Consider the following 16,053-nt stretch of genomic DNA (forward strand, 5'->3'; position numbering starts at 1 on the left):
ATGTGTGATCTGTATGCTGGACTTTGTTTATGGGGATCCCATTCGGTTCTTGCCATGTATGCACATCTACCATATGGACTGTATAGATGACTGGCTGATGAGATCCTTCACCTGCCCCTCCTGCATGGAGCCTGTGGATGCTGCCCTGCTCTCCACTTATGAGACCAACTAATTTTTTCTTCCAACTCCCCTTATGCAGAGATTAAACTCAGCCCCCTCCAGCACCAAAATCTAACAGCAATCGTCTTGTTGAGTGAGAGGAGCTGAAAATGTGTTGGTTATTATCTTGCACTTTGAAAATTTCAAAATTCTCTAACCCAATGTTGGCCTTGTACTCCCCCAGGTCAGATGATAATTAAGCAGGTCTTAAAACATCAGTTACAGGAATCTGTAACGATCTGCTTCCTGACAACCCTGCACGATAGTGTCTGTATGCGTTTATTTTGCTGAAGCAGTCTCTATTGTTGCTACAGACAGTGGGTACATTGGATTTGTGTGTGTGAGAACTGTGTGGTGAATGAGCATTTCCACTTGAGCTGGTCTCAGTGGGATTTCTCCATAGCTGACCCCAGTTCACCTTGATCCCAGTTAAAAGTGAAAAAGGATTTAAATGGACAGTCATTTTAACGCATAATTGAACCATCTGCTGAAAGGTATTGCTTCACATCTGTTGTATTGGAATTGTCCTATGGCTGCAGTAAAAGCAAAGCCATTAAAACATATTGATTTCCTGAAAATGCTCTAACCTTGAACTGGTTCTATGCTGTGTTGATATGAGAAAACAAGGCTAATACAAGTACTTTAGGTGTGGAAGAAACTCAGCCTTATTATTCTTCAGTTTGGTGGGATCACATGAAATATGCACATGTTACATAAATCATCCAGAGAATAAATCTAAATGGTGTTTGACATTAGAACAACACATTGTTTTTCTCTGCCCTGTCTTTTACTTTAAGGGAACATAAATTGTTACACAAATGTTAAAAACTGTGTAAATGATCTAACCGCTAGTAAAAAGAGCTCATCTGTGCATGGGCAGGTGGGTCAGTCAGTCAAACATAGATATGCTTGCACACACTTTTCATTCAGTCAAGAGATTTGCACTTTACTTATAGGACATTATCTAAAACAATATATTAATATATGTACCTTATAACCTTGCACTATCAAGACTTCATTCCTTTATTTCCTGAAATACAAAACTCGTATATCTGATAGTTTTTCTCCAAGCTGTCAGTAGACTTTTTATCACGCCGAGGTAAACCTGAAGATCCATTTCATTAAGTCTGTGATTCAGTAGTGTGAAAACCTGCTTTATTTTGTAATGTTAATTTTAGATTCTTCTGCTTAAGTGGACAGAGGCTTGCTCAAGGAAAATGGAGTAGTTTTACACATGAGTTTTTATGTTTTGTTGAGGGTTTGTTGAAGATTTTTTTCTCATATAGTTGCAGATACTTTGTGTCTCTTCAGGAATCAGAAGTCTGCTCATCAATGAGATTGTTAGTCTCTCTGGCTCATGTTCAACATGAAATTGCACCAACTTAGACTGAGCCAGACGAGCAGTAGCTTGCTGCTGCCAGTGTTCCTCTTGTAACTTTTGGCAAGAAATGAAAGTATATCAGACTAAAAAAGGAAGCTACATTTGTTCATTCACCGTAATGATTGTTTTATTGTAGTTTTTTGTATCAGTAGTTCATTAATCTTTGCTTTCCTTTTAATTTGTGAATTCATCTCTTTTGTCGGAGTGTTTTTCAGTTCCATTTTTCCAATTTCTCTTTTTTTTTTTTTTTTTTGTTTTGTTAAAGTTGTGCTAAACTTATATTTTGAGTGCATTACTCAGATGGCTACTTCATAAAAAATTGTGCAAACCTCTGTCAGTTGTTGAGACTTTTATGTTTTGACAATTAAAAGTAAGTTATAATGGTTTCCACTGAACTTTCCTTTGCTGTGTTTTCAGTTTGAAAAAAGTTATCCTGAAAATGTCATATTTCTTATAACTGCTTTTTTTTCTTTTACTTTTGGAAGAGTAAGCCCTCTTGTAAACTAATAAAGAATAGAAAACTTGTGTTGTTTTTATTTCAGCTCAAGGCAGTCCTCCTCAGCTTATGAAAGAAAAGAATTGCCCTGATCAGTCAGTGAATTGGACTGATTCATGGCAGATTTGTTGCCCCGTGATTATCAAAATAGAAGATTACAGAAAACACAAATCCTTGATATTCCTTGGAGCCTTTCATTAGTGCAATTCTAAAACCTGGCAACAGTGTGGAAAGCGTGACTGCTTGACCAGGGCTCTCCACGTCACTGATACAGCAAGCGAGCCCGTGCCACTTGGTAATGGTTCATGTTTTGTTTCCTCTGCTTGCGTCAGCCGTAAAGAAATCTGGGAATGTGATTATCTTTTTTTCAGTTTTTGTGTGGCATAAAAATCAAATTAGAAGTGCAATGATTGGTAAATCGTTGTTGCTTATGCGCTGAAATGTATTTTTTTATTTAAAGAAAAATTCATTTTGCCTTCAGAAGTCTAAAAGTAGGATAATATGGCATGATTTAAAAACGGAGGTGTGCAAGAATATGTTATACTTCTGAAGCTTTTGCTGCTGCTTCCCTGAAGTGCTGTTGGTTTGTGGGTTTGTTTTCAGTATTTGAGAAGCAAGCTTAACTGGGTTAAGGTTAAATGAGTTCCAGTTAACCAGAACATTGCAAATGGTTGAAGTCTTTACAATGAAGAATTAAGTCTACTTCTACCAGCTGCTTTGTTGTAACTTGTTGCAGAACTGAGGATGTTTCATTTTTCTTAAAAGGCCTTTGACTTCTTTAGTGTTGCTAGTGGATTGCTTCTCCAATTGATTTGTCTATTAACCAACATGATGGTGTTTCTTCATTCCAGACAATGATACAGCTGTCTTCTCAAACGTTTTGTTGGCTTGCTTAGATGTGAGGCCTTGTCTCTATTCTCTGAATTGGCCATTTAGTTACCTTCCATGATGTCTTAGAGCTTTTTGAAACACCATTGCAGTGGTGATGCTCGAACTTCACGCTAATTTCATTATGTTATAAACAACCTAATTTGGCAAAACTGACAATTACTCGGTCCTCACACATATATCTATGTGAGCAAATTTAATTTATAATTAGATTGTGACAAAACAAGTCATACATAGAGGCACTATTTAAAAATGAATGTGATTTCTGAATTGTCAGAGGACTATGTTAGTTTAAAATTTAAACATGATGAATTAGAGCCTAAGATATGTTGAACTTCATGTAACTGGCGATGACAAGCAAAGGCAAAAGCATCAAAATACTGTTCACTGTTCACGACCTTTGGACCGGACTGCAAACAATTGCCTATTTATTACAATGTACATAAAAATAACAGCTGACTGCTACGTGTGGCTATGCTTGTGCATTCTCCTCTCCTCAGATTACCATAGAAGATTATCAGCTTTGCAGCAGATCTGCATGCTTTTCCTATTTAGAACCAGGAAACTTTGTGAAACCCTTAATTCATACAGAGAGGTCAGTTGTTCAAATGCTACCATAATAAGATTTTTTTTAAGTTGCATATCAAATCTGTTGTATTTGTTATATTTGCAACTGATGCATCTTAAATCAGTAACTTGTTCTAAAACTGTGTATATATATATATATATACTCCACAGGAGTGAAGTTTGAAGTGCAAATTACATTCAGAATCACTTGTCATTTTGCTTTGCTGTTCATAGTACATAAACATAATAAGTAGCAGAAAAATGCAAAAACAAGATTCTTTTTGATACTGAAATATTTATTTTTGCTGTTTTTATGACATGTGAACAAATCCATTGTAATATGGCTCAGAAGACACTTAACATAATTATTATCTCCAAAAACCTTTGCTTTTCTGGAAGTAATAGTTTTTGTTTCTCTTCATTTCACATCATTTTAATACTAAGTGGCACCTGAACATCTAGAATGAACAATCAGGGTTTGTACATCCCGTGAAAGGTGACAGGAATGGTGCACTCCACTTCTGCTCTGGCGATCTCAGACAGATCCTTAGCGTTGAGGATGAGGAGGTATCCTGGTCTCTGGGAACCGGGGGCCACTACAATCGTAAGCAGCACTCCTGTGGAAACAGAAGACCCCAGACTTGGTTATACACAGCCCTGAAGTGGTGATACTTTACCTTAGAACACCTTCCACTGTGGCACCTTGTAACTTCACCTGCTGCTGACTTACCATCATCCTCATCCACTCCATCAGGAGTCTGCACAAACAGAGGCTCCGAGGGGTAGGAGTCCGGCTCTTGCCATACCCAGGTCTCCTTGGTCTTCACGTTCAACTTGCAGATCTACAAGAGTTGGAAAATACATCAATAAAAATTTCTGTTTTCCAAAAATCTCAGTTGAAAACCAAGGACTTTACTTTCTTACCCTGTCTGGTATGAAATGGTTGAGACCCAGGCCGTAGGCGTATGTGTAATTCTTCCCTGCATACTTCTCGTAGTTAATCTGAGGAAACTCAAAGGCTACAAAACCACATAAAAGACAGTGAGGAATCATTTAATTTCCTGTGTTGTTTTGTCTAATTATGCACAGCACTGTTTCAGCTGTGGTTGTTTTAAAATGCTTTATAAATAAAGTTAATTTGAGAAACTTTTGCATCTATCATAAACCTTTCTGTCATATATAGGTGTATTATCACCTTGGCGAGGTCCAGAGAACAGCACCTCAGGCTCCAGAAAGATCATGCCATCAGAATGCATCACAGCTGTAGCTGTAGTGTATGGCAGGCTCACAAGATTTTTCCCCTGCTCCTCCTGCATCATGTCCAACATGCAGTTATAAGAACAAAGAATACATGGCTTGGTATCTGTTAAAAATGGTTTGCCTCCCTGGTCTGGAAGACAGGTGGCTCACCTTGTGGACATCCAGGGGGATGACATATCTGCGAACTTCTGGCTGTGGAGCCATCATTGCTGCCTTCTTCACCTCCTCCCAGTTGGCTCTCAGATTGGCCAGCCAGAGATAGTTGTAAACAAACTCAAAACTGCAGGAAGGAACAGATTATATGGCTTTATCCAAAGAATCTGTAGATGATATGAATGTAAAGATAAAAGTCCTAAACTATTTCTATTCGGTTACCCTTTCCATGCACACAGGTCAACAACAAGGAATCCTTGGTCCTCATAGGCATTGATGTGGTGGAACATGCCAATGGGTGCACCTTTAAACTTAAGGTCAATGTACTCTCCTGGCTCTTTCTTGGCAATGTGGAAAATGGTCTGTGAACAGTGCATTTAAGAAGATTGGCATTGTGATGTTTTTGATGTAGGGCTAATGATAACATACAACACTGATATGAATCTACTCCGATGTCTTACTCCTTGGCTTTCATTGGACTCAAAGCAGTCCATGTAGTTGGAGCCTCGAATGCTCCATGCACTCAGGAACTTCAGAAGGTTGATTTTCACAGGAGTCTCCACAAAGACAAAGTAGTTTTCTGTCATGCCAAAACTAAGATTGAAGAAAAGACTGTATAAGAACTTAAACTTTATGTAAGCGCACCGACAACATATTACACAGGAACAAACCCCGCTCACCTGTGCACATAGGAGGGCTTGAACCTCTCAGCACTGGGGAACTGCACCACCACCTTTGACTTCTCAATGGGATCAGACTTATCTAAGCCGGAATGTTAGATACATGAAAACAATTACTGTAACTGCATTAAAACACTGTAAAATACACTTTGTTTTCATTAAAGTGACTTTAAGTTTGTTAAAGTAATCTCATTCCTGACTGTCTGACAATATCACTTTGTTCCAGTTCTTTTGAAAATCTATGTGATGCTTAATAAGAGTGGTTATGCTATTTTCTATTCTATATTTACTATTATATATATATATATATATATATATATATATATATATATATATATATATATATATATGTAAAATGCTTGCTGATTCAAACCTTTCTGTGTGGGAGGGATCCTGACAATGTTGTAGGCCAGTGTTGCACCTTTTCCCATGCAGTTTCCAATGTTATAAACGGTACCGTCTCTCTCAATATGAGGGTGGGCTGTTACTCCATTAATATTGACAAAGTTGCACATGTCAACCTGCGTGGAAAATAAATGCTTCAATTATGCCAATATGCTGCAGTTTCAACTGGTTAGGACAGTTTCTCACTTTAAAAAGTCAATTTTTATGTTGATTTACCTTTTTCAGCGTCTCTAGGGTATCAGGATTCACTTTAGTGATGAAGTTAGTTTCCGTTACAGCATAGAAATCCTCTCCAATAGGGTAGACATTCACCAAGCAGTTGTCTGTCACCTCAACTCCCTTGAAGTAGGAGAAAAACCTGTAAACGCAGTCAAAAAGATTTTTGTTTATCACTACAAAAACAAAGAAAGAACAAAAACAAATGTCATAATCCAGAGAAACATAAGCCAGATTCAATGCATCAATAATTTTGCACTTGTATTGAAAATAACTAAATTGTGCAAGTTCAACTTACCTGGAGAAAATATTTTTGCAAGGATCTGGGTATGCAAAAGTGCCAAACTCAGTGATCACCACACGCTTCTCTGTGATAGCACGCACATACGCATCTGTCCTGACAAACCTGAATGGGAGGAATGACAGCAAACATTTTCACCTTGAGACACACATGCACGTACATATACACGTTATCAGTAGAGGGAATGTGTCAAGGTTATTATTACAATTAAAGAATGTAAAAGAATAATTAATTTAACTTATATATCTATTACTTGATTTTTTTCAAAGCTCTGCAGGTTGATTTTTGACCTACTGTAAATACAAATGACTTCCTAAAGACAGAACAGAAGTAATGTCCTTATGGTCTTACTTCCTGTAGTAGGTGACCTGGCCATTCTTAAAGTCGAATTTATGCATGAGGGCCTGGCCATCAAAGAGGTGGTAGAAGGGTTCATCTCCAACCTCAAAAAGTCCAGGTCCCAAACGGAGAAGACTTCCTTTCAGAAATGGAGGAATCCTACCTGGAGAGTAAACATGAAGTGGGAAATAATATAATGTACTTCGATAAAACTGAGTAAAGGACTGGTTACATGTAAACGATACAATAAATGTGAGAATGTCAAAGATTTATGACATTTTTATGTGATAGACGCAAACTGACCTGTGACAGTTGCTGGCAGAGGCTCTGCCAACTCTTCACAGGTCTCAAAAATCTTCCTGTAGCCACCAGCCGGGTGTTCAAACCTGGTAGGACACAAACATACATGCTGTTACAAGCAGTTGAAATAAAGCTGGTTAAATGCATGAGTGTGTGTTGGTTGAAATACAGAAATAACAGACACTTTTCATATAAAAAGCAAACCTCACCATTCTTGTTAGTACAATATATATGATCTGCTTTAGATGAATCTCACCTGCTGACCATGTTTACTTCTCGTGGCAAGAGACAAAGCAAAATCTCAGGAAAGCCTGTGGTCACTTCTGAACTGAAATCTTCTGATCTCCCACTGGATTTGTGGTATTTATTTGTCTGGTCCTCCTCACACTCACTACGCTTCTCTGTAAAGCTTTCTCCTGGCCAATCATGTCACACCGTGAACAAGAATCTCATTGTGCCAATATCCCTTGCTAGATGACTCAATTGCTGACCCTCTGAAGCCGGATTTATTCAGGAGAATATGTTTTGCAGAGCACACTGCTTGGTAGAAATGTTGCAATAGTGTATGTGAATTTATTTTTTATCTACAGTAACTGTTTAGGCATCAGTTCTTCATTCCTGTGTGAAAAAAGCATTTCAGTAAAGATTAAAAGACCTAAGGATGGAAAACATCATGGCAAACTGTTTTAAAGCATAAATTAAGAATGGTAGTTATTTACTATCCGTGTGACAAACTCTTAAAGCTGCTTTCAGTATTAGTTCTATGCGGGTTAAAGGGTTTTAAAGGAAGAATTACTGAAACAACATAAAAATTATTTTTAAAAAATTCCTTTGTGTTTGGACAAAATAGTTGTTTTTTTTTAACATTAAATAACAGTTTTAGAAGATTGGAAAAACATTAATTCTGGGACAACTGTAACAGTAAACGTTCACAGTTATAATCAGGTGATATAGCACAATGATTGTTACATGTAATACTCATGAGATGAAACGTAGCCCATTGTGCCTTTCAACTAAGAATGCCTGAACTTGCTTGTCTCAGTGCCACCATAATCCAGGTCCTGGAATTAGCCTGAAGACAGACTCTGCATTGTTTCTGCTGGGAAAAAACACCATTAAGAGAGTTTCGCCACAGGCAGTATTGTGACGTAGGCTATATACAACAGCCCACATACAATTAAAGTCAAATACTCTCAACAACAATGTTGCTGAAGTTCCATAGAATAATCCTCTAAAACTGCAGTTACAAGTGTTTTCTTGCTTGTCAACCATTCAGTATCCAGTGATGGAATGTGTAAATTATTCAGAGGAATTATTGGATTTTATGGATATCATGATTGCTTTAGGTCAACAGGTCTATATCACCTTTTTGATTCAGAACCAAGAAAATTCTTATCCACAAAATAAAACAAAACATACCATATCCTGGATGAAAGCTGCAAGAGAAGCACATGGCCAAAGGAAAGGTACATATTTGTTTAATTTCATTTTCTGTGCAAAGGAAAGAACATCTAATATGTAATGGTTTTTCTAGATTATATACATTAGTCAGATTTGCACATTTAAATAAAATTACCTAAATTAATTGTATCATAACAAAAAACATCTTAGTCATTGTGTTAAAGAGGTTCCCATTTTTAAATGTCTGACATGTAATCTTTGTTTTGATTTTATAATTGACTGAGGTTAATATAATTTGGTTTCTCTTTTTTTTTTTAATAAAGTGGTACTCATGTTGAAAATTATCTATGACAGTAAACTTAATTCAAGCCATAAAAGTGACCCATTGAGCAAAGGAAAGAAAAAAAAGTTAGGCAGACATGTTTATTCTACTGAGTACCCTTTTGCCCTTAAAAGCATTTATCCACAGAGGACAGACATCCTGGAGGTAAATCATGTTGTTTTGCTGTCTACGTCACCAGACAAGAGGGGGGGCCCTCTGTTGGTGATATAAGTAATTACACGCCTGTAACCGCGACGTTACTGGGCCTAAACTAAGGTTTGGTGTTCTTATTGCATCCAGCGAACAAATGAGGTCCAGAGTAAAGTAAATAAATAAAAACAAACAACACACACAGCGACACACATAACCAAAGCAAAACTAAGCCAAACAAAACAAAAAGGCTATTTTGTTCAATGTCTTGTTACCGTATTTTCAAGTCAACTCTACGCATGCTCACTCCCTTGGGGAAATACCCAATATGGCGGCAAGCTTAGGCAGTCGTCTTTCGTCGTAGTTAAAAGCTAACGCTTATCTAGCTTATTATTTACGGACAGGTACATTTCATTAAGAGCGGGCAGCCGCTTCTGTAATTTAGCATTCGTGGTTGACGGTTTAATTGTTGTTCTGTAAAGGGTATTAGTAACAAAAATGAGTTACACTACCAAGGTGGTCCAAGTGACCAACGTGTCGCCGAGCACCACGTCGGAACAGATGAGGACATTGTTTGGTTTTCTGGGAACCATCGAAGAACTGAAGTTATTTCCACCAGAGTAAGTTAAAGAACTGGATAGTAATCTTTTAGGTTAATGCCGATGGTAACAAACTGATTGGGTTATGGTTTTCTAGACAGGCTACATCGGTTTCACGGACAATCAGGCCTATGCTAACCAGAACCGCTGCTACCCATTATCTCACGATCCATGCTAAATGCTAGCCTGGCTGCTTTCAGTAATGCTTTCCACTCGTACTTTACTTAAAACTGGCACATGCAACTACTTATAAATGCTACATAAGTGTAAAATTTTCTTCACTATTATGTGAAGAATTAAAAATGTATTTTGTTCTGTTGCTTTGTTTTTAAACGGTTTTGTACTACAAACAATAAACGTTGTAGTCCTCCAGGTGTGTGTTGTTCAGATGTTTTTAAATGAAGAATTTTGTTATGTTTAGACGAGAATATAAAATAGATTACAGCATTATAGCTTGCCATCAGTTTAAGTCTTAATTTGGTTATAACCATCAACAAATGTGATCCACATAAAGTTGTATATATATTTATATGTTTTTATCTTTATTAACAGTGATTCTCCGATGCCGGTGACTTCGCGTGTGTGCTTTGTGAAGTTCCAGGAGCCAGAATCTGTGGGAGTTTCTCAGCATCTAACCAACACTGTGTTTGTGGACAGAGCCTTGATTGTGGTCCCTTTTGCAGAAGGTTTGTTCATTACTATGCCCATGTGCGTGTGCATCTTTTTGATTGAATGGCATGACTTGGGAATTGTGAAGCTGAAAACAAGTTAAAAGGTTCAATCAATCCCCACCCCTATTTTTTTCTTCTTTTTTTTTTCTTTTTTCTTTTTTTAAAAAAAATATTTATTATTTGCACACATCAGCTAACCTTGATCTTCTCCTGTGCTGTTTGAGATTGCTTGATTGAAATTGATTAGGTTATTTCATCAGTTACAGTAAAGATGTAAATTTAACAGACTTCTTTCAGCAGATTTTTGGGATAGAGTGGAAGTCCAGTTCATATTTCTGTGTGCGGGCTACAATGTAGTGAAATTAATGTTTGTAGTTATTAAAGCTTGACCCATCAGTTTATATTTTTTTTAACATATTAAATAAAATAAAAATTTACACTGCATGTATGAAGAGCATCATATCAAAATCTAATTTAATGTAAACATTCCCCAGCAGTCAGCGCTGGAGATATCGCAAAGCTAAGAAGTGTAGTAGAACAAACACTTAACTATATGCACATTATTTTCGTCCCCATATTGAACTATCTACTGTTAAACCTTTCTCTGTTATTTGTGTGTGTGTATGTATGTGTGTGTGTGTGTGATTTTTGTAGTGAAGAAGGCAAAAGCAGCCCCCTCGTTGATGGCTGAAAGTGGTCCTCTGCCTGCCAACAGGGAATTGTAGACATTTTCAAAGGCCAGCAAGCATTCAAGCCCCACCCCTCTCTTTGTCCTCTATTCTGTCTCTGCCTGGTCTTTCTCTGTCCCTCTTGTTTTATTCATTTATGTATTTATTTTATCTAGGTGATTTAGTTCAGAGGTCAAATATGTGGGATATACCAGTAATTGAAATGGTCCTTACACACTTGACTGCTGCTTGGCCATTCAATTTATTGTTAAAATATAGCTCTTTTACTATATTTGTAAACTTATTTTTTAAATGTCAACAAGTTTCCTGCCTAAAAGCTATATAATAGTATCAAACAAATTCACATTTTATTCCATTTTAGCAGCTGTTGTTTATTTTATGTATCTATCATCTGAGCAACTAAATTGCTCTGATGTTTTAGAATGAATTCAGTTGTGTAAAAAAACAAATTTTTTTCCCATTTATATGATTAGTATTATGTAATGAGATTTTTTTTTAATGGAGTTTGTTGACATTGGAAAGAATATTCTCAATCCCAGGGAAACTCAGTTATTTAGACACTATTTATTTGGTTCTGGTAACAATACAACAATACTATTGAAAAGGACTGAACATTAGTGCCCGGGTAAATAAGGTAAAAAAAAACTTATTTTCTTAGTAGTATCGCTCAGATTTCAATTATAAGATATCTGATATAGTCAATACCCCAAAAAAGATGCCACCCGACATGACACAATGTTGGTACCATATTCTCTTTAACAGTGGTCTTCTTTTTGTTGTTGTGTTTTACAGTTCTTTTTCCTGGCTCAGCCAGTCCTGTATACCAGGCCCTGCTGAAAATACCATCCAACAGTTTTGTGTCCTGCAGTATTTTCTCTCTCCAGTGTGCTCATGTATTTTAATGTTGTCACTGTTGTGTGTCCATACACAGGTCATGTCATTCCGTTGCTACAAAAAGTGAGATAACTATAAGGTGTTAAAATTTGTGTTATTTTGTTGGTTTTTTTTTTAAAAAAACATCTGGAGATATTGTCTCTTAAGACTGAAGATTATCATTATCTTTTAATTGGACTGTGGTAGCAAAAATTAAACACATCTTCTGTGAGGGTGTGGTTAATTGCTGCACTGTGAGGTAAGGACTTTATGCCAATACTGTACAGCAAGCACTCTACCTACCCTGAATTTGATTACCTCTGAGCTTATAACCACTTAATCCTCTGAAACATGTTTTTGGGTAAGTAGACACTGATGGCTTGTTTAGTGTTCTTGCCAAATCCCTAAAATTCTCTTTGTTTTTTGTATCTTGATTTTTCTCTGTGTGCTTTTAGTAGCGAAGCCGCCAGCGTGAGTCGCTTGTTTCAGTAAACATCTAAATGAAAATTGAGGGCACACCCAACTGGAGAAGCAGCTGTGCTTGCTAACGTTTGGTTCATGACTTAAAAAACACATTCAGGTGATAAATTCTTGGCAGTGTTCATTGGAGTAGTGTGATTTATTCCATCAATAGTTATGTCACTGCAATGAGTATTTTGAAATAAGGGAACTCTGATCTGTAAGGTGACCATGTTCTTTAAAATAATAATAATAAAAAAAAAAAAAAAAAACTAAATTCAAGAAATGCAGTGAGAAGACTTTTCCTGACTTTCCTAAACCTCTTTGTATATAGTTGAATATTTGTAAACATTCACTTCTAATGCCAGTTTTGTATTTTCCTGTAGGGTCTATTCCAGATGAGGCAAAAGCTTTGTCCCTGTTGGCCCCGGCAAATGCTGTTGCAGGAATTCTGCCTGGAGGAGGCCTTCTCCCAACACCAAATCCAATCCCCAATCCAGCTGTAAGACCTCACACTGGCTATCAAATGCAAATTCAAAACATGACAGCATATACTGCCTCAGTTAGCATGTAAAGACTTCTAAGTGAGCTCAGTGCACTTATTTTGTATAAGATTAGTCTCTAGGACAACATTAAATAACTTTTACTGCACTTAATTCTGCTGATGATGATTGACTGTTCACATACAGAGAGAGTGTAGATATAATGAATAAATTATTTTTATTTGTGTTGCCATGGAATGAATTACATCTGAAAGTCCAGCTGGTAGCTTTTAGGTAAATATCAGACGTTTTTCATCAGCAGGTGGAATTTTAAGAAGGATGTTTAGATTTCACTTTTTGGTTTTGGAATTTAAGTTTATTTAAAGCATCATTACATTTATAACAAAGACACATTTGCTTGTCGTTTATGATGCTTATTTTTAATCCAAGAAGTATAAGAGACTTGTAGGTGTTATCTTGTGTGATGGTCTGAAATGTAGAAGGAATAATGTCATCATAACAAAAATGGATGCATTCTCTCCAGCTTGGAGCAAACCCCTTTGGTGGTCCAAACATGGATGCAATGGCTGCATTTGGATTCCCTGGACCCAATATGAACCCCCAGGTAACCAAAAGGAAATGGTTGTGTTCTAACGTGTACACAGCTTTATGTGACTTGTGATTGATACAATCTTTTTCCCTTCTGTTTGCAGGCCGCTGATCAGCTGTTAAAGATGATGACAGATCCAAAGTAAGTCTGTACAAAAATGCTTTGTGGTTGTTGTGGGTTTGTTTTGTTGCAAAAATTAGCAATCTGATATTTCTCTGACCAGACTGAATCCCTTGGCTGCTGGACTAAACCTGAGTGCAAGTCTGAAGGCTGATGCATCTAATAAAGAGATTGAGGAGGCCATGAAGAGAGTCAGAGAGGCACAGTCACTCATTTCAGCTGCTATTGAGCCTGGGCGTGAGTACACAACAATTTATGTGCCTTCTTTCAGGTTTAAGGTCAAAATTGTAACATTTTGTGTTTCAATCCAAAATATTTAATATAGATTTATTTCCCAAGTTTTATGCCTCAACAGGTATTCAAGAAGTCAACACAAGACATTTGTTAAACGTAATATTGTATCTTGAAAAGTCAAAGTAAAGTCCATCTTTGATGTCCTGCAGATAAGGAGAGCAAAAAGAAGCACTCCCGGTCTCGGTCCAGATCCAGGAGGAGGAGGTCCAGATCTCGTTCAAGACACAGGTAATATTGCTGCTACAATAGCTGAAGATGGATGGACTCTGTCTGTGTGTTAACATGTTGAATCTTCTGGATTTCTAGTCGCAGGCGAACAAGAAGCAGATCAAGGCGCAGATCAAGCTCGAGAAGCAGAAAACGCTCCAGAAGTCCACGCAGGAGGCGCACTCATTCCAGAGACAGAAGCAGGCGAACTCAAAGCAGATCCAGGTGGGTTAACTCTGCCGGATCTTTACCTTGGCCTTTCTGAACTCAACAGCTGGACACGCTATTAGATGTGTCGTCTTATTATTTTTTCTTTTTACATTAAAAAACAACATTATTATATCTTTAATCTAGAGATAGAAAGAAAGAAGATGTGGGGAGAAGAAGATCCAAAACGCCACCTAAAAGCTACAGCACTGCCAGAAGGTCACGTAGTGCAACTCGGTGAGTACAGATCAGGCCTTCGGGTTGAGAAGAATTAACCTGTAGAATACAACTTACTGAAACATACTGAAAACTGCTGTTTCATTGTAATATCTCTTTTTTTTTTTTTTTTTTTTCCAGTTTAGTCTTGTATCTTCTGGCCATTGAGTCAGCAGCAACATTATTTCTGACTCTATTTATTCTGTTATATTCTGCTACACAGGAGACACAGGAGAAGTCGCAGCACCAGTCGATCTCCTAAGAAGTCTCCTAAAAGGAGAGTCTCTCCATCTCCCTCTCCTCGGAGGTTGGTGTCTTCTTTAGTTTTATCCCCACAGGTTTCACTGCAAGCTTAATTCAGATATATATCACTTTTATAAAGATAAACTAAATTTGTTTTTATCATACACATGATGACAATTTTCCCCCATCCCACACAGACACAAGAAAGAAAAGAAGAGAGAGAAGGAGAGGGACAGAGATCGCAGGAGCGATAAAGAACGCAGCCGTGATGAACGAGAGCGCTCCACCAGCAAGAAAAAAAAAAGCAAAGACAAAGAACGGGAGCGTGAAAGGAAATCAGACGGAGAGAAAGGAGACGTGAAGGTTGGTTGCATTTGCTCCACACTTGTCCTTCTCAGACAGTAGGTTGTTCTGATCTTAGCCAGGCTGACCCATTGGTTTCTCGTCACAGATAACCAGAGATTATGATGAGGAAGAACAAGGATATGGCAGTGAGAAGGAGAGGGAAGACAGGAAAGACTCGGATGACTCTGCTTTGTCTCCCCAGTCAGTAGAAGGGAACGGCTCGGCGCGGCTCGTGAAGCAGGCCAAAGTTAACGGTGCTGATGATCACCACGAAGAAGACATGGATGTCAGCGACTGAGTCATCAGCCCTGCTGTGTCCAGCATTCTCCCTCCATTTTGGTTGTAAACATGCTTAAAAAAAAGTTTCTTCCCAGTAGGGTAAATTTAAAATGTGAAGTGTTTGAAAATTCTCAGTTTATCGTGCAGAACACAAGTCTGCTCTTGCAAATGTACAGTGCAGAATTATTTGCCTTTTTTTTTTCTTGTTTTGTCTTTTAGTATTCTTTTGCTTTTTGTCACCACTAATGCAATTTGTTAAAACTGGAACTAGGCTTTCTTGGCTCCTATTTATCTGTTTATCAGAATTTTTCACTTCATGTCTTGTCTTTTCATTTTTGTTTAGTGTTGTGTAACTCTCAGGCCTCTTTCCACTCCTTCACAGAACAGTTAAATCTAGCTTCTTCTCTGGAAGTGTTTTATCAAGGATTTCTTTTATATAATAAAATCTGTTTGAAGAGTTGAGCTTTTTCTCATTTTTAACTCTACCTTATACTGGGGGATGGTCAAATACCTTATACTGGGGGATGGTCAAATTAAAGTTAGATGAGTATTTATCAAATTATATCAAATCAGATTTTATTTATAAAGCACTTTTCATTCAGAGTAGCCAAAAGTGCTTTACATTAAAACAATTTGCACATTAAAAACAAGTCTTCACAGATCAAAGTATAAATCTTAATTTTTAAAACAGACCTGATTGTAGTTGTATCTCTGATGTGCCCATGCACACAACATGCTTTG

General features: G+C 37.3%; 2 protein-coding genes across 3 annotated transcripts; one reads left to right on the forward strand and one right to left on the reverse strand.

Moving 5' to 3' along the window:
* Positions 1-3,962: 3,962 nt before the first annotated feature.
* LOC306774274 (retinoid isomerohydrolase) lies at positions 3,963-7,534 on the reverse strand (the record flags this gene model as incomplete). The annotated part of the gene is made up of 14 exons (XM_079264271.1): positions 7,402-7,534; positions 7,145-7,231; positions 6,858-7,004; positions 6,504-6,611; positions 6,206-6,347; positions 5,958-6,105; positions 5,585-5,666; positions 5,366-5,498; positions 5,127-5,266; positions 4,902-5,031; positions 4,687-4,801; positions 4,416-4,510; positions 4,222-4,333; positions 3,963-4,108 (listed from the first exon to the last, which is right to left on the reverse strand). The coding sequence occupies exons 1-14, from the start codon at positions 7,410-7,412 to the stop codon at positions 3,963-3,965; spliced, it is 1,596 nt and encodes a 531-aa protein (XP_079120397.1). The 5' UTR covers positions 7,413-7,534.
* A 1,808-nt stretch (positions 7,535-9,342) lies between these two features.
* LOC306774275 (uncharacterized protein) lies at positions 9,343-15,745 on the forward strand. 2 transcript variants are annotated; one of them, XM_079264273.1, is made up of 12 exons: positions 9,343-9,638; positions 10,170-10,303; positions 12,696-12,811; positions 13,336-13,416; positions 13,505-13,542; positions 13,625-13,758; positions 13,965-14,043; positions 14,122-14,247; positions 14,377-14,466; positions 14,669-14,752; positions 14,886-15,051; positions 15,236-15,745. In XM_079264273.1, exons 1-12 carry the CDS (start codon positions 9,517-9,519, stop codon positions 15,329-15,331), a joined length of 1,266 nt encoding a protein of 421 aa, XP_079120399.1. In that variant the 5' UTR covers positions 9,343-9,516; the 3' UTR covers positions 15,332-15,745. The 2 variants fall into 2 exon arrangements, with proteins under 2 accessions (XP_079120399.1, XP_079120398.1); XM_079264272.1 differs by having other exon boundaries at positions 15,140-15,739.
* The last annotated feature ends 308 nt before the right edge of the window (positions 15,746-16,053 follow it).

Source organism: Telmatherina bonti (assembly GCF_933228915.1).
Source record: "Telmatherina bonti genome assembly, contig: scaffold_272, whole genome shotgun sequence".
Lineage (NCBI taxonomy): Eukaryota > Metazoa > Chordata > Actinopteri > Atheriniformes > Telmatherinidae > Telmatherina > Telmatherina bonti.

Coding starts and splice junctions, on each gene's coding strand:
- LOC306774275 (XM_079264272.1), top strand. CDS start 9,517: ATGAGTTACACTACCAAGGTGGTCCAAGTGACCAACGTGTCGCCGAGC. Junction 10,304..12,695: donor TGTGGTCCCTTTTGCAGAAG/GTTTGTTCATTA, acceptor ATTTTCCTGTAG/GGTCTATTCCAGATGAGGCA. Junction 14,753..14,885: donor CCATCTCCCTCTCCTCGGAG/GTTGGTGTCTTC, acceptor CATCCCACACAG/ACACAAGAAAGAAAAGAAGA.